General features: G+C 53.9%; 1 protein-coding gene across 1 annotated transcript in view; it reads right to left on the bottom strand.

The window, feature by feature from the left end:
* Positions 1-22,526, bottom strand: part of IGSF21 (immunoglobin superfamily member 21) — a 298,036-nt gene that overhangs the window by 3,011 nt on the left and 272,499 nt on the right. The window contains exons 7-9 of the mRNA XM_075906417.1: positions 5,244-5,329; positions 2,692-2,884; positions 254-292 (exon numbers count right to left, since the gene is read on the bottom strand). Coding sequence (XP_075762532.1) covers positions 254-292; positions 2,692-2,884; positions 5,244-5,329 — 318 coding nt within the window. The remainder of the gene's footprint in view (positions 1-253; positions 293-2,691; positions 2,885-5,243; positions 5,330-22,526) is intronic.

The following is a 22,526-nucleotide window of genomic DNA, read 5'->3' as shown; positions in this document are numbered from 1 at the left end:
ATTCAGCAGAGTTTGTTCTGCCGCGCATTGATTGCTAGGGGCTCACCAGCTGATTAACGCTATGGATCAAACTGTCAGAAAACGTTTGGTTCCCTGGGGCATGGAAGATTCTTGGCCGTGCACACAGGGGAACGTTTTATCTATGCTTGGCCTCCTAAGAACATGAGAGGTTCGGTTCTATCCATCAAACCCAGAGGCAATTCAGAAATTCACTGTAATTCAGGAGGAAATGTAGCATAGGATCCACACTTACCGTTTGAATCTTCTGTTCCTCTTGGAATATTTGGGTTTTCTGATTAAAACAAAATATACACAGATGCTAATTAGAATTAGATGCTAATTTCAGATGGGATAACATCAAAAATAACTTGTAAGTGCACATTTATCTCCTGGGGAGGGACGCTAGTGTCACTTTCACACCACGGTGGCTCTGCCTTTCTCAACCACAAGGGCCCATCAGTGACTAGTGCCCAACAAATGGGAAACCCTAACAGGGTGATCGCGGGCAGCCTCACTTCTCTGGCTTTTCTTTTATTGCTGAGTCTCATCAGCAGGAACAGACTCTCATCTCTCTGGCTCAGGGGTGGGCAGCAATTTTTGATGGGGGAGCCACTGTAAAAATGTGGTGGTCAAGGGCTGCACTTTTCTCTAATATTAACAGTGTGTGGGGGATCTAGGAGGGAGGTAGGGTGCAGAAAGGAGCTTGGATTGGGATGCGGCGGGATGGGGTATGGGAGGGAGTTTGGATGAAGGAGGGGATTCTGACCAAGGGAGGGGTAAAGGAGGTGCGCAGGGTTTGAGAAGGAGTTGTGACCAGCAACAGGGGTTCAGGAGGGGATGCAGAGGGTTTGGGTTATGACTTGGGGCAGGAGGTGGTGCAGGGGTTTGGGTTATGACCTGGGTCAGGGAGTTGGGTTGCGGGAGGGGATGGAATTTGGGTTGTGATCTGGATCGGGGAGTTGGGGTGCAGGAGGGGATGGGGTTTGGGTTGTGACCTGGATCGGGGAGTTGGGGTGCGGGAGGGGATGGGGTTTGGGTTGTGACCTGGGTCAGGGAGTTGGGGTGCAGGAGGGGATGGGGTTTGGGTTGTGACCTGGGTCAGGGAGTTGGGGTGCAGGAGGGGATGGAATTTGGGTTGTGACCTGGGTCGGGGAGTTGGGGTGCGGGAGGGGATGGGGTTTGGGTTGTGACCTGGGTCAGGGAGTTGGGGTGCGGGAGGGGATGGGGTTTGGGTTGTGACCTGGGTCGGGGAGTTGGGGTGCGGGAGGGGATGGGGTTTGGGTTGTGACCTGGGTCGGGGAGTTGGGGTGCGGGAGGGGATGGGGTTTGGGTTGTGACCTGGGTCGGGGAGTTGGGGTGCGGGAGGGGATGGGGTTCGGGTTGTGACCTGGGTCAGGGAGTTGGGGTGCAGGAGGGGATGGGGTTTGGGTTGTGACCTGGGTCAGGGAGTTGGGGTGCAGGAGGGGATGGGGGGTTTGGGTTGTGACCTGGGTCAGGGAGTTGGGGTGCAGGAGGGGATGGGGGGTTCGGGTTGTGACCTTGGTCAGGGAGTTGGGGTGCAGGAGGGGATGGGGGTTCGGGTTGTGACCTGGGTCACGGAGTTGGGGTGCAGGAGGGGATGGGGTTTGGGTTGTGACTTGGGTCAGGGAGTTGGGGTGTGGGGGGGTTCGGGTTGTGACTTGGGTCAGGGAGTTGGGGTGCAGAAGGGGATTGGGTGTCAGGTGCAGGCTTTGGCCAGGTGGCGCTTACCCTAGGAGGCTTCTGGCAGCAGCCCAGCAGGCACCTTGGGCTGGCACCCTGCCTGCCACAGCCCCACACACTGCTTGGGGCAGCCGGCTGCTGGGGCCAGCATGTGCGTCTCTGTGTGGCATGCCAAGAGGGGAGGGGTAGACCATGAGCCGCCTGCACGCAAGAGCACAGCAGCTCCCATTGGCCGGCTACTGGGAGGTGCAAAGTAAAGGGGTGGACATTTTAAGAAAGCAAACAAGGTTGGCTTCTTAGGGGTGAGACCATCCGACTGTGGAAGAGTCTCCCAAAAGAAGGTGGGGAACGCTCCGTCCTCCTCGTTTTGGCTGCCAAAGCCCGTGTAAAGAGCCTGCATTGACAAGGGGACAGACTGCCTCACCAGAAATAAGTCTCGTCCATTTTCAATGTCTGTGACCCTCTGGTGAAACAAGGATCACAAAGGAGAGGCCCGTATTGCTAGGAGGAGTAGGGTTAGCAAAGAACAATCCAGGGCGTCTCTATACATATTCTCTTAGCACCCCGACGTGTGAAAAAAACAGCCCTGCTGCACACATTTCAATAAAATATGTTTTCAGCTGTTTCAAAATGATTTTTCTTTCCCCCAGAACTGGCAGAGAACCAAAATCATCAGTTATTGTCCCACGTGCACTATAAACAACTCCCACCCATGTCACTTCAGGAGCATAAATTTTTCAGGACAGAGACCCCGGGCTAGTTATTTGAGCTGTAAAATAAATAATATTAATGATGAGTCTCAGCTCGGGGCCTGGAACAGGCCACTGGCAAACGCTCCTTCAATCAGAATGCCAGTCACACGAGGAGTCGCAAACCGCAAATGACAAAGCAGCGTGGACAGGCCAAAGGCAAAGCCGGTTTCGGTTTGGTCCGGGGTGGTGGGGCTGGCGTGGCCCGGGGGAGGGCTCTTCCCAGGGGTATATACCGTACCGAACACGATAAGCCTAGTGTGGGTGTCGGTGGAGCCCAGTGGGTTCTGGGCAGTGCAGCGGTACATGGAACCGTTTAACTCAGCTGGTACTCTTTCTAGGATCAACTCCTTCCCATCATGCTCAGCGCTGCCATCCAGGAGCCGGCTCCCAACGCGGGTCCAGGTGAACAAGGGCTCGGGGAAGACTTCATTCTGCAGCCAAAATGGGGAAACCAGCTTTAAACATAGGGGTTATTTTAATAATGTGGCGTCTTCGTCATTACTGCCGTCCCTGCTAAGCACCCTGATACCGACACAAAGCTAACCACTGGGCTGTGTCTAGACTGGCATGATTTTCCGGAAATGCTTTTAACGGAAAAGTTTTCCGTTAAAAGCATTTTCAGAAAAGAGCATCTAGATTGGCACGGACGCTTTTGCGGAAAAAGCGCTTTTGCGGAAAAGCGTCCATGCCAATCTAGACGCGCTTTTGCAAAAAGCCCCGATCGCCATTTTCGCCATCGAGGCTTTTTTGCACAAAACAAATCTGAGCTGTCTACACTGGCACTTTTGCGCAAAAGTTTTGCACAAAAGGACTTTTTCCCGAACGGGAGCAGCATAGTATTTCCGCAAAAAGCACTGATTTCTTACGGTAGGAAGTTAGTGCTTTTGCGGAAATTCAAGCGGCCAGTGTAGACAGCTGGCAAGTTTTTCTGGAAAAGTGGCTGATTTTCCAGAAAAACTGGCCAGTCTAGACACAGCCCTGGAGTTTTCCTCCTCCTAAAGAGCTACAGAGTCAGATAAGGACAGACGGGACCGTTAGATCTTCTAGCCCCAGGGTTCCCAAAGAAGATCTCTCAGCTTGAAAGTCCAGCCATTCACCGCACTGCAGTTTCTGAAGAAGAAGGTGTGTGGACCAGGAACGTTTGGGAACCATTAACACTCCGACCTCAAAGATCCCAGAGAACTTTACAGCCCCTCCGGGTGACCGCATGGATTGCCCCATGTCACCATTGAAATGTTAGCGCTCAGCACGCGGGGTGTGTCTATGCGGCCATAAGAACATCCTGCAGTACTGAGTCTCTGAGCCTTTGGGAGAGGGGAGAACGCTAAAAACTGAAGTGTAGACATCTAGGCTGGAGTTCAGGCTTGGAGACCAGCCCCATTCGCAGAGTTTCAGAGCTCAGGTTCCAGGTCTGAGCTCACCTATCTACACTGCGATTTTTAGTCCTATAGTTGCTGTCTTCTACACCCAAATCACTGGCCTGGATGAGCCATGGCTGTGTGGCGGGTCTTTTATTGCAGTGTAGATGAACCCTTAAAGGCTCTAACTATGGCATGGTCACTGTACTGATTAAATGAATCGGCACTGTTCAATTTTCACTTGCTTAGCCGTGCTAGCCTTGTAAAAAAGCACCACGTAGAGGTGCAGATACAGTGGCAGGAAACAGATCTCACATCCTCCACAAGTCATTGACATTTAAAGGAATGAGATTAAAAACGAACAGGCAGCCGGCGGAATGCACAGGCAGCGTCTGGTTCTTCAGTACTTTGCACCGTCGGTCTGTGCAATATGTGAGGAGTGGGTTTGAAATGCTGCCACCCGGGAGAGGATCGGTGGCGCACGTTGCAACTCCTTCGCGCAAATGAGAAGGGCTGCATGGGGGTCAGCCCATGGAGAATCTGTCCCATAATAACACGATACGAAAGCTTAACTCCAGGAAAAAATATGTGTTTGTATGGTAACTAACAAGCTAAAATCCTAGCAAAGACAAGGCAGGCTGTAGTTTTTGTAGGTGTTAGCAGCTCAAGGTAAACCCTACAGTCCCCCATTGTCGTTACCTTGACCTGCCCACATGTGTTAGAACCACAAACTGCTTTCTCTTCACTAGGACTTTGCCTTGTGTTAGCGAAGATGAGTTAAAGACACATCTTGTTTCCCAGTTAAGTTATACCATAGATGTAAAATCCACTTATTTAGTCTAAAGAAAGCTCACCCAACTCTGTGCCATTAATTCACAAGCTAGGTTCATAATTACTGCATCATTCATTTACAGAATGATGACTCCAAGCCAAAGGTATAGAGATATGTGGGCATTTATTTTGTCAAGTGATTTCTATTAGAGAAAACTCCAAGTGACAACAAATCAATTTCTAACTGAGAGACAAAAGAGCCAATTTCAAGAGCGGAGTGTGTAATTGAGCGTGCAAAACCCATGAGGAACTGCACGCCTTATTTATGTGCAGTGGTAGCACTAATGCACATGCAACTCAAGGAACTTTGCAAGCCATCTGCTGTCATCATCCATCTGCATGCGCAATTCCCTGCTTTGCATGTGCAATTGCAAAACCTGCAACCAAAGTTAGCAGCTGGGTTGTGGGGCTGATGGATGAAAAAAAAAATCAAACCCCAAACTAAACTCAAGCAATTCACCTGGCAACCCCCCCCCCCCATCCTCCACCATCTGCTCCTTTGCCAGGCTTCATAAATCTGCTCATGAGAAGATGTATCATCACCTACCAGTACAACAGAAACCAGGCCCTCGCCTGCTAAGAGGATAAAAAGCCTGCACACCTGAAAGCCCTGCACCAAGATCCGAACCGTGTCTCCAACTCGGGCTCTCGTTGGGGTCATCATGATTTTTGGACCTTTGGGAGCAACTGCAGGGAAACAGGAAAGGGAAAAGAATGGACATCAGCTGAGCACTGAATCCCGAACATAGACAATCACTGCCAGAGAGTTAGTTAATAGTCACACTGGGAGTAGTCACTGAGGTAGTACAGCACCACAAGGAAAAGTGTGGTATCATCTATGCCTAGACGATAGTTGATATAAAAAATGCCTATGTGAGTGATAGAGGGATAGACAGCTGTCTACGTGATTGATAGACAGGTATCTTCCTGACGGAGAGACGGATAGACAGTTGTCTAGATGACTGATAAATTAACAGATAGCTTCATGAATGATAGATGAATAGATAGATGCCTTGCTAGACAGACAGATGCCTGCATGAGCGCTAGATGGATAGACAGATATATGGATCACTTGATCAGGACCTCTTAGCGAACAGTGATTTTTTAAAACAGATTTATGTAAATTAGATTCTTATGAAAACAAATCAAACATTTCCACAGCACTAAGGGCTAATACAGAAAAGTGTTTAACTAAAATGTTTTTTAAAAAGGAAGGACTCCGTATTTTGATACCAAAGGCCAACAGATAAGGGGCCCCACAAACAGTTCAGTCCATGAGGCATTTAGGGTAGAAAAGCAACTTTTTAAAGACGGATCCTAAAGGGCTCCCATTGAAATCAATGGAAAAACTGACTGATTTCAACAGGGGCGATCAAATCCACAGGTGAAAAAGTGGGACCAGTTGCTATTTTGTCTCACTGTTGACTCTTCTTTCCTCTGGTGCCTTTTCCTTCTCTTCTCTTTTCTGACCTTTCCCTCCCGTTATGGGCTGGGTGATCGCATGAATCCCACCCTACAGTCACTGCTGCATTGAGGGGCAGGCCAAAGAGACAGTACCCTCCTTAGACAGGAGGTTCTCTGTGAGCTGCCCCGCCCATGCCGCCTCCGAAAACACTGCCAACAGCTCTCACCCTCCGTAGGCAGCCCTTTCTTTGTGTAGGGGTCGGATCTGCTGCAGGAGGCTCTGTATAAACCTGGCCAGGTGCCCCCACCTGGATGGCAACTCAGAGGCACCCCCTGCCTGCTTTTCATCTGTAGTGGCACTAAACCACGCGTTCGTTATTAAAATAACCCAGTGCGAGTACTTTGCCGCTGGAGGGAAGCCGTGACCCTGCGCACACAGCGACCATCGCTGGGCTTTGCTGGCTCGTTCGTGTTTTAAGGCGGACGGCGCCCGGTGCGCAGCATGAGGCAACATGCCAGAAAAGAGAAGCGATGAAGCTGAAGGTTCAGCCAGGAAGGTTGCAGGGGCCATTGCCATAGCAACACGACGACAACTTCTCCTCCTCCCTCCCCATCACGCCGGCTGGGGTGTTTTCGGGTCAGGATGAAGCCGGCTCCGTGTGCTGGGCAGAAGCCTGAGTTGTACGGTGCCAACACGTTGCCGGGGAACTGGCGGGCGGAGCGGGTGGGTGATGGTCGCATGCCAGCCCGGCCTGCTCTGTCACCCTGACAGCTCACCTCGGAAGTGCCAGCTCGGAAGGATAGGGCGAGCGTGAGAGGCGCTCAGAGGGGTCTTCCGGCTTCTTGTCCCCTGGCGGGCGGATGCACACGGCCCTCTGTAGAGGAGGGGGCTGGCTTGTGCCATGCAACTGCCCACCCCCAGCGGATTAAGACTCAGCATTGTTGCCCCCCGGTGGCGGGGCTGGAGGTGGGGCTAGTGGCTTGCCTCCCCCAGCCCGGCCTTCATCGACCACTCATGTCTCAGGCTGAGTCCCCACAAACCACGGCGCTCCACCTCCGAGCCCTCTCCCCCACCGTTCTGAAAACGTTCACCTTTATCTCCCCGTTACGCCCTCCCCACTGACGAGACACCACCTGTCAGTGCCTCTTCGCCCCGGGCCGTCCCACACTGGCTCCTGTCTCTTGCCAGCAAAAGAGCCAGGGCCCGAGCCTGAGATGTGAACCAGGCATTCCCAGTTGGGGGACCTGAATCACCCCTCCGGCTGGAGCACCACAATGGCATTTGACACGTGGCCCCTCAAACGAGCCACTGTGTGTCGGCGCCGCTCCTGAGAAACGCACGGTGTCTGTACGTGCATCGCCATAGAGAGTCCAGAGCAGCAGCTAGGCCAGCCAGCCGACTGCAGGGCGAGTCCCGCTGAATCCATAGTAAAGACCGCTCAGAGGCCCAAGGCAGCGCTCACGTTGCTGCAGGGAGGGAAGCGAGATGCGACCACTTGTCCCGCTGTCCGGCTGGGGGCGTTTGAGGTGGCGAAGAAGCTTAAAAGCTCACTGGGAAGCAGGCGCCCCGGCCCGCATTGTGCTAACTCTGTTGCATTTCTCACGCTCGCCGCCACCCCCGAGCAGGGCGGGGCACCTCGCAGCCCCACGCCACAAACACAGGCTCATGCCGGCCCCAGGGTAACTACGGCCCTTGCCCAAGGAAGGGGCTCTTCACCTTGCAGAACCTCATCCCCGCTCTTCTCCAGAGGGCCCTCCACATCCAGATTGTGGGGCTGCTTGGCAGTCCCATTTGTACCAGGCTCTGAGCCTGTCCGGTTTGGTCCCTTCCAGCCACCGGTTTGCCAAGTTCAGGAAGTAACTTTTCTCCCCTTGTGGCTAGCAGGGCTGGCGTTTCCAGCCCCGCGTCCTCTGCACCCCCGTGTCTGCAGAGCCCAAATCAATCCCCTTCCCAGAGGCCCACAGAGTAGCGCTCGACAAGGCATCGCTCCGAACAAATCAGGCCTGCCTGGCCTGTTACCTCAGATCGCTTTTGGCAGCACGTTTATTTTAAACGCGGCCTTTAAATATAAATGGCACCATGAGGGGGCTGCCTGGGGACAGCAGAGCTTCCTCAGCAGGCGAGGTGGGGGTGGGCTGGCAGCTGGCTCTGCCGAGGGGGACTGGATGCAATTCACCGCATGGGGGCACCTCTTCCAGCCGACACTGCGGTTGGAACCAGGTTGTGGCTGCCCTTTTAAGTCCTGCACGGAACTTGTAGGGCCTGGTAGCATATTGGCCCCTACAGTCGCTGCACAGATGTATACCCCACGTAGCAGGTTGGCCGATAGTACCCCCTGGCTCCGCAGAGGGAGAATCACAAGCCCACAGGGTGTAACCTCATGAGCCTCGAGCATTCACTACCCCTACAAGCCAGGGAACCCCGAATCGCTACAGGACATCTGGTGAGACCTTCCCCTCCTCCTGGCTGTAAATCCAGGATCTACGTATGGCAGCTCTGCAGAGAGATACAAGCTGCAGAGAGGTGAGGGCTGCAGAATGTGGTTGGGGGGGAGGAAAGGAGCTTGAATGGGAAAGTGAAGAGAACTACAATGGGACCTCCCCATCATTTATACCCTGTGCAACTCCCTGACTGCACAGGGATTGCGAGGGCAGAGACAGGAGAGCGGCCCTGGGTGCATGGGACTATCTACTCCTCCACGCACACCCTTGCATCCGCACGTCACATTGAGGAACGCGGTAATGACACTGGGGGTAGCTCTAGACTGCATCCCTCTGTCGGCAGAGGGATGCAGATTAAGCAGGTCGACATTGCAAATGAGGCAGGGATTTAAATATCCCATGTCTAATTTGCATAAAAATGGCCACCACGTTTTGCCAACTCAGCATGTTGTCAGCAAAAAGCAGCAGTCTAGAGGGGGATCTGTCGAGAAAGAAAGCCTTTTTTGACAGATCCTGTAAACCTCCTCGCAGGAGGCATAAGGGATCTGTCAAAAAAGGCTTTCTTTCTCGACAGATCCCCTCTAGACCGCCGCTTTTTGCCAACAAAGTGCTGAGTTGGCAAAACGCAGTGGCCATTTTATGCAAATTAGGCACAAGATATTTAAATCCCTGCCTCATTTGCAATGTCGACCTGCCTAATCTGCATCCCTCTGCTGACAGAGGAATGCTGTCTAGACATAGGTCATGGGTCAGACCCACGGTCTTTCTCCAACAGCAGCCCAGACGAGCGTCTGAGGGTGGCGCAAGAATGGCCGTAGGCAACTAACGGCATGAGGCTCATGGCCACACCGCCACCTGCTGGTCACTCAGGAATTCGCTCATCTCAGCCCTGGAGAACCCTCTTGCAGCTGGTGTCTCATCCCTGTTACTTAGTTTTCTTCCACCTCTGTGTTAGGACTCTCATCCTTCCTGCCCTGCTGCAGGGCCCCCACTCTGTGGGGTCCTCCCCCTCTGGGAACCCCCAGCCTGCTCTGCCCACCTTGCCTCACTGACCGTCTTATAGACTCAGACTCCAAGGTCAGAAGGGACCATTCTGATCATCTAGTCTGACCCCCTGCACAGTGCAGGCCACAAAATCTCACCCACCCCTCCTAGAATAGTAGCCCCTGCCTCGGGGGCAAACTGCAGTCAGCCATGGCCTCTCAGCATTGGCAGGGGTGTGGACCTGCTGTTTGCGCCCCCCCCCGCAGTCCTAGTAGCCTCAGGTCTTGCAGCTTGAGAGCTCCCCTAGCTATGCTCTAAGTCAGGAAGCCTCTAGCTTCCCTGCAGCCAGGACCCTCCTGCTCCAGGGCTGGAGCAAGAGTGTAAGTCTCTCCTCCCCTCCAGGAGCCTTTATTTATACTGCCCCCAGCTGGGCCCTAATTGGCTAATGTCTGCCACAGCTGTTGCTCCAGCACTCTCCCAGGACTGGGTTTTAACCCTCAGAGGGCCAGTGCAGGGCAGACCCAATGCAAGGGTGATGCCCTGAAGCATGTGGGTTTGATCCCATTGTTTTACCCCATCTAGCATGATTTTGAAAGTTCTCAGCCTCCGGGACCCCTTGTGGCAGTGAGTTCCACATGTTAATAACTGGCCGTATAAAACTGTATTTCCTTACATTGGTATTAAATGCGTTGATTTCCATTCTCACTGGTGCCACGAGGAAGGGTCAGTAAGTGCACTCGTTCGTGCTGTTCATTATTTGATTTTGATACTGCTCTGTCCCAGTTAATTCCTCTCCTCCTGCAGGCCCCCCACCAGCCGACATGCTTCCGACATTTTCTTGTTACATATTTTAATGTCTGGCCACTTGCCTTTCCTGTTCCCCATCTGACGTGGCTACCCCATGCACTTTTCATTTGGCTGGGGAGGGCGGCATTTCCCCTCTGGCAACATTTCTTGTTTCTCCTTGCTTCCTCCCTTGTGTGGCGGTCTGGGGATGCTCAGAAGCCTGGCTCTGACATGCCTAGGTAGTCTGCTGAGTGTCTGCACCTGCTACTAATCTCAACCAGAGACAATGAGAGCCAGCCCAGGACTGGGAAAGCGTTTAATTCTCCCCTTGCTCTAGGACAGAGATAGGGAACCTTTCTGTGGGTCAGAGCTGTTGACCCCCCAGACTAGTAGCTTTTGTGTACTCTAGCCTCATAGTGGGATAGTGACTGGGGGCTCCACAATGCTGGGTGAGGGGGGAGTCCTGAAACTCAGGGGCAAGCTGGGGGCTGCAGGTTCTCCACCCCGGCTCTGGGATCTGATTCTTTCTGACTCTGCTCTGCTGTGCCTAAGCCTTCCCGTCCTGCTTTTATTCTTGTTGCCTGTCAGAAGCGCTGTCAGATTACGTCCCTTCTAACAACCACTAAGTGGTTTCTTCTGGGGAGAAGCTCAAGCTTTCAGGAGCTGGAGCCCCAATTACAAAAGTCTCCAATGCGGCCAGTTAGTCCTGTGTCCTACATTTTGTCTCCCTGATTCGCACGGGCGCTGAAGTGGCGCTTTGTATCCTAGAATCCCAGGGCTGGCAGAGACCTCAGGAGTCATCAAGTCCGACCACCTGCCCAAAGCAGGACCAACCCCAGCGAAATCATCCCAGCCAGGGCTTGGACAAGCCAGGACTTAATACCCTCTAGGGATGGAGATTCCACCCCCTCCCTAGGGAACCCATCCCAGTGCTTCCCCACCCGCCTAGGGAAACTGTTTTTTCTAATATCCAACCTAGGCCTCCCCCTTGTATCCTTTGTCACTCCGTGTCCTGGACACTCTGGTGTTGGTTATGATGATGTTACGGCTGCCACGCCATGCCTCAGAGCTGGGTACGGGTTTGACACGATCCCTATAGGGCTGTGTCTACACTGGCATGAATTTCCGGAAATGCTTAAAACGGAATACTATTCCGTTTTCAGTTTTTCCGGAAAAGGAGCGTCTACATTGGCAGGCTGCTTTTCCGGAAAAGCCCTTTTTCCGGAAAAGCGTCTGTGGCCAATGTAGACGCGCTTTTCCGGAAAAGAGCCCCGATTGCCATTTTCGCGATCGGGGCTTTTTTCTGGAAAAGACTACTGGGCTGTCTACACTGGCCCTTTTCCGGAACTGTGTTCCAGAATAAGGACTTATGCCCGAGCGGGAGCAGAATAGTTTTTCCGGAATAGCGGCTGATTTTGTACAGTAGAGCATCGTTGCTTTTCCGGAAATTCAAGGGCCAGTGTAGACAGCTCGCAGCTTATTCCGGAAAAGCAGCTGATTTTCCGGAATAAGTGGCCCAGTGTAGACACAGCCTAGGTGTATGGTAACGTCACCCCCCAACTAGTCCATCGCAAGGCACCGAGGACTGTGTCTGCAGTCACCCCCTTTGGGTGCACAAGTGCCCTGCTGCACGCACAAGTTACTGTGTGTAGTTTGACACAACAGCCCCTCACTTTTAACTCAGAAAGCACCGTCAGACACACAAAGATCATTACAGAAATTAAAAAGTGAGGATACAATTCTGTGCCTTGAACACATTTCTGAGACTTCTTCGACTGCAGCCCCTGATGGAGGGGCTCAGGCTGCACTCTGGGTTTGTACAGTTTTACCGTGACTGCTCCAGGTGTTTGGCCTGATTTTACTGTGATAAAACTGCATCTCTACAGTGCGTCCCCACTATATGTCCAAGATACATTTCAAAAAACTTGGCCAGATAGTGAAACCACACAAAGGGGGAAGTTTTCTCCTGCACGTCCTTTTGTGCAAATTGAGGACCATAGATCTCCATGAGCAAGGAGAGATTTGTGGTTTATGCTGTTGCAAAGAAAAGGTGGATCTATCCCCTGGGAACACAAAGAGAGAATATGAGAATGGCCAGACTGGGTCAGACCAAAGGTCCATCTAGCCCAGTGTCCTGTCTGCCGACAGTGGCCAATACCAGGTGCCCCAGAGGGAGGGATCACAACAGGGAATCCTCACGTGATCCCTCCCCTGTCACCCACTTCCAGAGAAACAGAGGCTAGGGACACCATTCCTACCCATCCTGGCTAATAGCCATTGATGGACCTAACCTCCATGAATCTAGCTGGCTCTTTTTTGAACCCTGTTAAAGTCCTAGCCTTCACCAAATCCTCTGGCAAGGAGTTCCACAGGTTGATTGTGCACTGAGTGAAGAAAAAACTTCCTTTTGTTTGTTTTAAACCTGCTGCCTATTCATTTCATTTGGTGACCCCTAGTTCATATATTTTATTATGGGAACAAGTAAATAACTTTTCCTTATTCACGTTTTCCACACCAGTCATGATTTTATAGACCTCTATCCTATCCCCCCTTAGTCTCCTCTTTTCTAAACTGAAAAGTCCAAGTCTTTTTAATCTCACTTCATACGGTACCCTTTCCAAACTTCTAATAATTGTTGTTGCTCTTTTCTGAATCTTTTCTAATGCCAATATAAATGCTCCACCCTCAGAATGCCTACAGTAGAAGTTCTCGAGGGCCAAGTGTGGGGCACGGCCAGGCTAGTGGTTTGGAAAGGCAATGCCTCCCCCTGCCTAGCCTATCTACTGCCCCTGGAACCATCCTATTTCCTGCTCCATAGGGGAAATAGGCTATGCCCGTCTTTTCCCTGGCACAGCTCAGCTGGCTCCATGCTGAGGCAGAGCAGCTGGGACTGGCTCTGGAGGTTCCTCCTATACCCCATAAACTCCCCTGAGCGGGCTCCTGGCCACACTCATCAATCCATGGGGGGTGGCACTCTAAGCACTGCTATGCAGAGATTCCCCAGGGGCCGGTCCTGCGATATCTCCCCCTGCCCTTGAGCCCAATGGAGATTTCACTCCCTCGGGATCCCGAGCCCTTTCCTCTTTGCTGGCCTGTGGGTCTGTTGGTGTAAGGCCGTGTGGTGCTCCAAGCTCACAGTGTCCGTCTCAGGCCCCCATCATGAGCGTAGCTGGGCGCCTGCTCCCCTTTCATGTGTTTATTCTTCCAGCTCCACTATGGAGCAGAGCAGAGCTCTTAGGCCCATTTTAGAGATGGGAAACTGAGGCCTGGCGAGATTGGCCCCCGGTCTGTGGTGAAGTAGAGACTCAAAGCCAGGCTGCCTCAGCGCTCAGCAAGTGCCCTACCCGCTGGGCCATCATCCCTGCGCTGTGTCCCGCAGCCCTGGGAAGCGCTGGTCTGTGATGGCAGCTGTCAGAAGCCAAGACATGGAGCCTTGGAATGCCATGGGTGACAGGGGACTGGTCTGCGGTGAGTGAAAACTGCTCAGCGCTTCCCTCTTCCTTCCCCTCGCTGGGGCAGGGGTGGGGGTGCAGCAGGCTCTGGGAAGGAGTTTGGGTGAGGGAAGGGTGAGGGGCTGAGTTCTGGAACTGAGTAGGGTGCAGGCTCCGGGCTGGGGCAAGTGTTTGGGGGGCAGGAGGGGGCGCGGCAGGCTCTGGGAGGGATTTGTGTGTGGGCTCTGGGCCGGGGCAGGGGGTTGGCACTTACCTTGGGCGGTGCCAGCTCCTGAAAGCAACCCACAAACCCGTCTGGCAGGGGCTCGGTGCTGGGGCCGGAGGGAAATGCCGGCCACTTCTGGAAGCGGCGCCGAGCAGGCAAGCAGGTAGCCCGACTGCACTGCCGGTGGTGGAGCCCCGCGGCCCTTTTCAATCACCTGGGAGCAGCTGGCAGAGCCAGGAGATGCTCCAGGGGGGCGTACAGGGATGGCCAGCAGGCCAGGGGAGAGACCTAGAATCAAACATTGGTGGAGCTCGCCCCCTGGTTCCTGAATCTTCCAGGAGCCCGGGCACCAAGGCCCGTACACCTCTGCCCCGGCACTGGAGGGTGTCGGGATGGGGGACCGCCCCTTGCAGGGCCAGGGAGTTTGTCCTGTGGCCAATCACAAGAGAAGCCGGGATGTTGCAGGGCTGGCGGGGGAAGATGCTGAGCCCAGGCACAGATCAGCAGGGACGCGAGAGCCAGACACCATGAATCTGCAAGACGTCGTCAGCGCTTCTTGAAACTTGCTCCCCTATTAATAAGCAGGAGAGCGCGTCGCTCATTAGCAAGCTCTGGCCTTCAGAGACAGCGGGCGCTGGTGAGCTAATGAGGCAGAGTGTCCCACCCTGGCCCCAGCCTGACGGGTGGTTAATCGCCTGTGACAGCCTGACATGCTGTCCTCCGGTAACAGGGAAAGGTGGCAGCGGGATATTTGCCTCCTCATCCATCTGCCCGGAATCCACCTGTGTCCCTTGATTCCCCACTGCTTAGAAACACCCCTCTGCCTCCCACCTACACATGGCAGGGCTGTGATCTGAGCCGGGGTTCCTTAAGGTACAGCAACAGGGGGCTCCCTGCCAGGCACAGTTGCAGCAGCAGGAAAGAACACACGGCAGACATCTGCCCATGCTCCCCACGGTGGGGGCCCTGGTTTCCCTGGGCCGCAGCCGTCCCGGCGCGTGGCACAACCGTCTCATCACTTTAGCTCACCGCCTGTCTCCTGAGCTTGCTTGGCTCGGAACAGGCTTCCGCCATTGGGGTCCTGGGCTCCTCTCGGAGCTGGGGGAGCTCAGGCAAACTGTCACCAAAATGTTTTGGGGGGATAAAAACAAAGATTTGGCAACGCCGAAATGATTCTCGAATTTGTGTTGAGTTCATCAAATTGCTGGTTTTGGGAAACCCTCCTCCCCCCGCAATTGTTGCAATTTTTTAATGCAAAGCGATTCGTGTTTTGAAATGCCTTTCAAGTTTATTGAGCAGTGTAACAAAAACCATTCAAAGCACTCAGCATGGGAACATAACGGGTTGTGGGTCTTTTTTACAGCCCCGGGAGTGGAAAATTAGAGAAGGGAAAATCTTGTTTTCGGTTCCACCCAAACTGATTTTTCTCCAGGCTTTCCAGGGTACGGAAAGCCCCGTTACTGGTCCAGCTCGGCTCAGGGCGTGGAGGCTGCTAAGTGCTCCTCCCCCTGCTGCAGAGAGGAGGTCCCCTGGCTGGCAGAGCACCAGCAGGACAAAGGCAGGGGGCCACCGGCAACCCGGTTAGGAAGGAGCAGCCAACTCCGCAGGCCAAGCCCATCACCCAAGGAGCAAAGCTGGTCTAACGAGCACCCCGGCACTTGGTGAGGGCGCTGGCCGTATGCCTGGGGAAGGCCCCCGGGGAATTTCCAGATGGAATTCTTCCATTGGTTCCAAGTGGCAAGAGAGTAATGGAGCTACTGGGGCAATGGGAACTCCAGTTGGAGGAATCTGGTGGAATCTATTGGGACTTCCAACAGGTTGGCTGTCCAGGAAACACCTGGCGGGGGAAATAGCCAACTGCTGCCGCCACGCATGGAAATGCTGCCCATCTGCAAGATGCAACGATATGGGGAAACGCCAGCAGCGGTGCAGCCATCAATCATAAGGAGGGGATAGGACAGAGGTTTATAAAATCATGACTGGTGTGGAAAAATTGAATCAGGAAAAGTTATTTAATTATTCCCACAATATAAGAACTAGGGGACACCAAATGAAATTTATAGGCAGTAGGTTTAAAACAAACAAAAGGAAGATTTTTCTTCACTCCGCGCACAGTCAACCTGTGGAACTCCTTGCCAGAGGAGGTGGTGAAGGCCAGAACTTTAACAGGGTTCAAAAGAGCTACATAGATTCATCATGGAGGTTAGGTCCATCAATGGCTATTAGCCAGGATGCGTAGGAATGGTGTCCCTAGCCTCTGTCTGGAAATGGGTGACAAGGGAGGGATCATGTGAGGATTACCTGTTGTGTTCCCTCCTTCTGGGGCATCTGGTATTAGCCACTGTTGCCAGACAAGACACTGGGCTAGATGGACCTTTGGTCTGACCCAGTCTGGCCGTTCTTATGTTCTAATCTATCAACAGGGGTGGCCAAATTCCCAGTACTGCACCGTTACACGAATTGCTGGCTCTTTGATCCGTTGCCAGCACAGGCTCAGAGAGTGCCAGTCCCGACACAGGCTCCAGCCAGAGCCAATCCAATGCGCTCACTTTCCTCTCCACACCGCACACAACTGCCACGGAGCAGACCCGGGGCTTCGCTGATGTAAATGGACTTAGCCGGCTGTTCTTATAACACCGTCGGCGACTACACTCGGAAGAGCCGTTACCGTAAGCTGCCTTTCTCCCGGGGGATGGGGGAGGGGCTGGGCTCTTCGTGACCCACACAAGGCAACGTACAGGTTTGTCACATGCACAAGCAGAAGAGCCAAGGAGATGGGGTGGGAGTGGAGGGCAGCGAGCACCGGTGGGTGCTTTGGCCTGTCCCAAGCTCACACGCATGCTCGCTCCTCCCCTTCGGCGGCATCTGGATCTGTAGCAGGAGCACGGTGCAGCTGCCGCACGTGCCCCATTGAGCGCCGATCCCCTGGGAGGTGCGGCAAGCGTGGGACAGGATCTGCTTCCAAGCTTTCGTTTCGTTGAGCTCCCTCCTCTGCAGGAGCTGTCCCGGGTCCCTCCCGCTGGCCGCCGCTTCCTGAGTGGATCCAGTCGCCATCAGCAGCGGGAGCAAGCCCAGCTGCTCCTCTTGCTGTCTGAGGGGACGCTCCACTGCCAGACATGCCTCAAGCTGCTAGCCGGATGGTTGCAAGTAGGAGAGTGCCACCGGGTCCTTCCCACGGCACAGGCGGTGGGCCCTTGGGGGACCATCGGTCTCAGGGGTTGGGAGGACAAGAGCAATGGAGCCGCCTGACACAGGCTCTGGATTTCAAGCTAGTTGAGGAACTCGAAAGCGTTGGCCTCTGGGAGCAGGTCTGGGTCAGCCCCCCTGTCAGGGTGCAAGCCCCCACTGTGCCTCAGTGCCCCCTGACTGTCCTCATCTAGCCCCTCTCAGGGCAAGTTACAGTCTGTATGGGTTGCTCATCACTGGCAATGGGGTTATCTCTACTGCCCCGCTTACCTAAGCCGCGCTGTGATCCGCCTCCAAACCCTGGGCCTTGCCTCCGGCCCCTAGCCAGGGGAAGTCTTAGCTGGCCTTCTCCCAGCCCTTGCTGGCTATCCCCAGCTGGTCTCCCTCCTGGGAGCTCCTGCTTCCTCTGCAGTCAGCCCTTCACTGGCTCTCCTCTCTAAGCAAATTGTGCTTCTCTATATAGCTGCCGGCTGGGCCCTCACTAGCCTAACAGCTTCAGCTGGCCTCTCTGTTCCCAGCCCCGGCTCAGGGCCTGAGTCCTGGTCTTAAAAGGCCAGTGCAGGGCAGGCGCCCTGTCACACCCCCCTACATGGATTCCAGTGGCTAGGCCTGTCTCTCCTCTTGCTAATAGGTCAGCTGGACCCCCTGGGCTTGGCGCCCAGCAGAGGGGAGTGGCTGGCTTTCTAGAGGAGAAAAGGCACCTTTGGCAAGTCCGCTGTTTCCTGCTGCTTCTAATCTTGCTGGGTGTTGACTCATGCTGACTTTGCATCCCCCCCTCCCGCCCCGTTGCAATGCAAATCTGGCTGTGCTACCCCTGCCCTTGGGCTGGGGGGCGGGGGTGAATGCCTTTCAGCGGAGGTAGGGATGAGGAGGCACCTCCAGGCAGGACAAATCTTGGAGGAAGAGAAGAAAAGCCGACACGCAGCACTTCTGCACTGGTATGAATCCGATCCAGGATTTGGTAGGGGCAGAAAGCGGTTGCCATCTGGTAACTCCATGATGGGCTAGGAGCAATCCAAGGGCTCCTCAATTCCTGCTTAAGGATTCCACCCCAGCGCCAGCATTATGGGATATTGCAAACTGGGGCTAACGGGCGTGAGTGGCAGGAGCCAGAAGACCGAGGGAAAGGTGCCCTGGCAAAGCTGCATAGAGGAAGTTTGGCCAATCAACCGCAGCGGGTGGCCTTTGCACGCTCCATGGAATTTCACTCCCTCCAGCAATCAGAGGGGAAGAAATGAAGCCTTCCACTGTCAATGCTCCTTTACCTGGTGCCATTATGAGCCCCACAAGAATTGATACCTCGGTCTTCTGGCCCCTGCCACTCACACCCATCAGCCTCAATTTGCAATATCCCATAATGCTGGCGCTGGGGTGAAATCAGCATGAATCGACGAGAACTGGGCTTGTTTAGTTTGGAAAAAAGAAGATGGAGAGGGGACGTGATAGCGGCTTTCAGGTATCTCAAAGGGTGTCACAAAGAGGAGGGGGGCAAAATTGTTCTCCTGGGCCTCTGAGGATAGAACAAGAAGCAATGAGCTTAAACTGCAGCAAGGGAGGTTGAGGTTGGACATTAGGAAAAAGTTCCTAACTGTCAGGGTGGTTAAACACCGGAATAAATTGCCCAGGGAGGTTGTGGAATCCCCATCTCTGGAGATATTTAAGAGCAGGTTAGATAAATGTCTATCAGGGATGGTCTAGACTGGGTCCTGCCATGAGGGCAGGGGACTGGACTCGATGGCCTCTCGAGGTCCCTTCCAGTCCTAATAGTCTATGATTCTATGATTAAAAACACCGACTCCCCCCTCCATCTCCCATCTGGCCGAGGTTGCACAGACTGCCACAAATCACAGCTGCTCTGTGAATTATTCACCGCCTTGTTCATTATTCAGGGAAGCTGTGAAAGCCTCTCCGTGTCCTTCTCCGGATCCCGGCACCCCAAGCTGACAGAAGGTGTCGGAAAGTCATGGAGGCAGGTGTCAGCTCGAGCTTTCCTTGCTTCTGACCGAGGAGCTCACGGTGCCTGGTGGAAATTCTGAGGGATGTTGGGGAGCAGCAACTGGCCCGCCGTGCCGGCAGAGAGGTGACCAGGAAGCGATTAGCACCTCGCAGGCTATGCGCATGGAAGCAAAGAGCATTGCCAGCAGATCCAGAGATGTCATTATTCCCTTTTATTCGGCTCTGGTGAGGCCACATCTGGAGTATTGCGTCCAGTTCTGGGCCCCCCACTGCAAAAAGGATGTGGACGCATTGGAGAGGGTCCAGCGGAGGGCAACTAAAATGATTAGGGGGCTGGAGCACATGACCTATGAGGAGCGGCTGAGGGATTTGGGTCTGTTTAGTCTGCAGAAGCGAAGAGCGAGGGGGAATTTGAGAGCAGCCTTCAACTTCCTGAAGGGAGGTTCCAAAGAGGATGGAGAGAGGCTGTTCTCAGTAGTGACAGATGGCAAAATAAGGAGCTATGTGGTGGGAGAGGTCCAGGTTGGATATTAGGAAAAACTATTTCACTAGGAGGGTGGTGAAGCACTGGAATGGGTTCCCTAGGGAAGTAGTGGAGTCTCCATCCCTAGAGGTGTTTAAGTCTCGGTTTGACAAAGCCCTGGCTGGGTTGATTGAGTTGGGATTGGTCGTGCCTAGAGCAGGGGACTGGACTTGATGACCTTCTGAGGTCTCTTCCAGCTCTATGATTCTGTGATTCTATGAGTGAGAGCTCTGTCTGTTGTGCACAATTAACTTTGTGACACCTGCAAAGGATAGGGGTGTTTTAGCAACGGCTGCCATCCACACACACACACACACACACACACACACACACAAATCAATGGATCAAAATCTTACTTTGTGGAGGGTAAATGTTTTTGATTTTCTAAAATGGAGCATTTTTTTCACCAGAAGCCAACCACACTGAAAATCTGTTTGGTTTTCACTTTGTCACATTTTATTTTTCTCATTGGTTTGGGTTTCTTTGTTGAAAAAACTCAGGATAAAAGTGCCATAATGGTCCCAGAAAAAACAATTCGCCTTTTTTTGGCCTGTTCTACTGAGGCTAAGTCTCATTGGCGTCTGGTAACTTGGACTGGCAGCTGGAAATTTACAATAGCACCAAAAACTCGGGCAAATAATCTGCTTCTCTCTGCCCCTCCACTCCTGACCGAATCACTTGAACTGCGGTTCTGCTCTGGCCTGCGGGCCACAGGGCCGATTATCTCCGGGAATTCTCACACATGCAACGCCTCTGGATGAACCTACCAGCATCAGACCTTCTACAGATCCAGGGTCTGCTGTGGATTCGGGGGTCTCATCACGCAGAGAGAGGCTACAACACTGCACTCTGCGGGAACATGAGACTTGCATAGTGTAAAATACTATCAGCACGCCCAGAGACCAACGGGTAGGTTACATCCCGTATCCATCTAAGCCACTTCATTTAACAATCACATGGTGACCTTTTCATTGTGCAGTGTGTCTGCTGAATGGGGTTTTCTATATAGTTTTTTTTTTGCTCCAGCGAGAAGCAAGAGATAATTAATCTTGGGTGCTGGAACCTTAAAAATTAATGAGAGCAGCTTTAATCCTATCAGGGCTGCAAAATAATGGGCTGAGAGGAGCAGCTTTTGTCATCTGATATGCCTGGGGCAAACAGCAAGGATGCAAGGTGCTTCCCCGCTTCTCCCTTTTGAAGAGCAGGGGCTGTTTGGAGGGGGGTCTGGTTGAGGAGCGAGCTATTTGACAGGGAGGGCAGAAGGAGCCACTTTCACATACTCCGCATGACTTGGAGCCCATCATGCCTCGTTAGTTCCAGCGTTAGCTGCTAAAGAGCGGAAGATTCCCCACGTCCCTCCCGTAAGGTCCTTGTTATCCTGAGTTGTGTGTTGCGGAGAAAGGAATGGGCGGGAGGGGTGTTGTCAGCTGTGGAATAGACAGTTCAGCTGATTGGTTGTGCGCTCCCATGCTGCAGTGGCTGGTGTGGACCTAGAGCAGTGGTTCCCAAACTTTTCAGCATCACGCCCCCCTTCTTGATTTTTGAAAAAACCTTCACGCCCCCCCGCCCCAAAAAAAGCAGTAAAACTTGTTGAAAAAAAAAAAAAAAAGGAACTGAGCGGGGCAGCAAAACTTGATGGGGCGGGGGGGAGGCTGGGTCGCCTTGCACCCCCCTGGAATTTCTTCACACCCGCCCCCCCCCCGCAGGGGGGCACGCCCCCCAGTTTGGGAACCCATGACCTAGAGAGTGCTGAAGGAATGCCCTTACCCTGGAACAGGTGCAATGAGGTGTGGGAGGCGGGGTCTCTTTAAGGTTTCTGATTGGCCGAGGCCACCTCCCAGCAAAACAAACATTCCTTTGTAGCTGGCTGGCGCGGGTGGATCTTCCTGTTGGCTTCCTCAGCAGGCATGCACTCGGGACAGCCGTCCCCCCGCGGCCTGGGGCGCACTAGCCCAGTGAGAGGAGGGTCTCCACGGCTGCCACAGCAGCAGGTGCAGGAGGGCGAGGTCTGAGCCAGAGAGGGTGTCTTGAGCAGAAAGGCTAGAAGATCCACTAGCGGGCGTGTCTGGCCAGGACTTTCAGCACCACGCCATGCAAGTCTTCCAAAGACCAGTCCCCTCTGCAGCACCCCAGGGCTGGAGTGGAGCTCTTGAAGTCTCCCCAGGGGCGGATTTGCTCTGCCTGCGATTGGATAAGGGCTGTTGCGGGGTCCAGCGCCCCAGACAAAGGAACCGAAATAAACACGGATTCTCAGTCCATGAATGGTCAATGGATGCTTGCCTGGGAACTGCCCCCAGGGAGAGGTGCTCCGGCAAAGGCCCGGAAAAGGGACGGCCTTTGTGATCAGCAGGCTGGCTCCATCCAGCGCCAAAAACATGTCCGGCTGTGAGGTGCCCGCCCCGTCGCGGTCGAGATCTGGGTGTGGCCAGCCCAGTGGGGCTTTGTTGTGGGGCTATAACATGAGGAGTGAGGCAGAGGACAGCCCGAACTCCCCGCCCCACAAAGGCACCATGAGCTTTGGCGTGGCGGGAAGAGCGGTGTTTCTGTGGGGACAAGGAAAGGATCCTCGCCCTTTCTGTGTCAGAAGGACGCAGATGGGAGGTTCTGGCTCTGGGTGTCACCGGAAGCTCTGCTCCTTCTGACTGAGCCACGGTGGGTGCCGACGCAAAAGGCAGCGCCAGCCTTCCCCTGGCAGAGACACTCAGGCCTATCCTCAATGGAAAGATGCCCGCTCCAGGCGCAGGGCTGGCGATGAGGCAGACCGAGGCAAATCCAGCCCTTGCAGATGCGGCTTCCATGGGACGGGGCACAGGAGCGAGTGCTGTTTGGCAGTAGGGCGGCATTGCCGGGGGAGATGGCTGGAGCCCGCCCGGCACAGCCAGCCAGCTAAGGCCTCCACACAGACATTCAGAGGGGCAGGCCCCACCGTGGACGCCCTGCCCAGTG

This window comes from Pelodiscus sinensis, chromosome 23, assembly GCF_049634645.1.
Source record: "Pelodiscus sinensis isolate JC-2024 chromosome 23, ASM4963464v1, whole genome shotgun sequence".
NCBI lineage: Eukaryota > Metazoa > Chordata > Testudines > Trionychidae > Pelodiscus > Pelodiscus sinensis.
The sequence above is the reverse complement of the archived record's forward strand: the minus strand, read 5'-3'. Positions and strand labels throughout refer to the sequence as shown.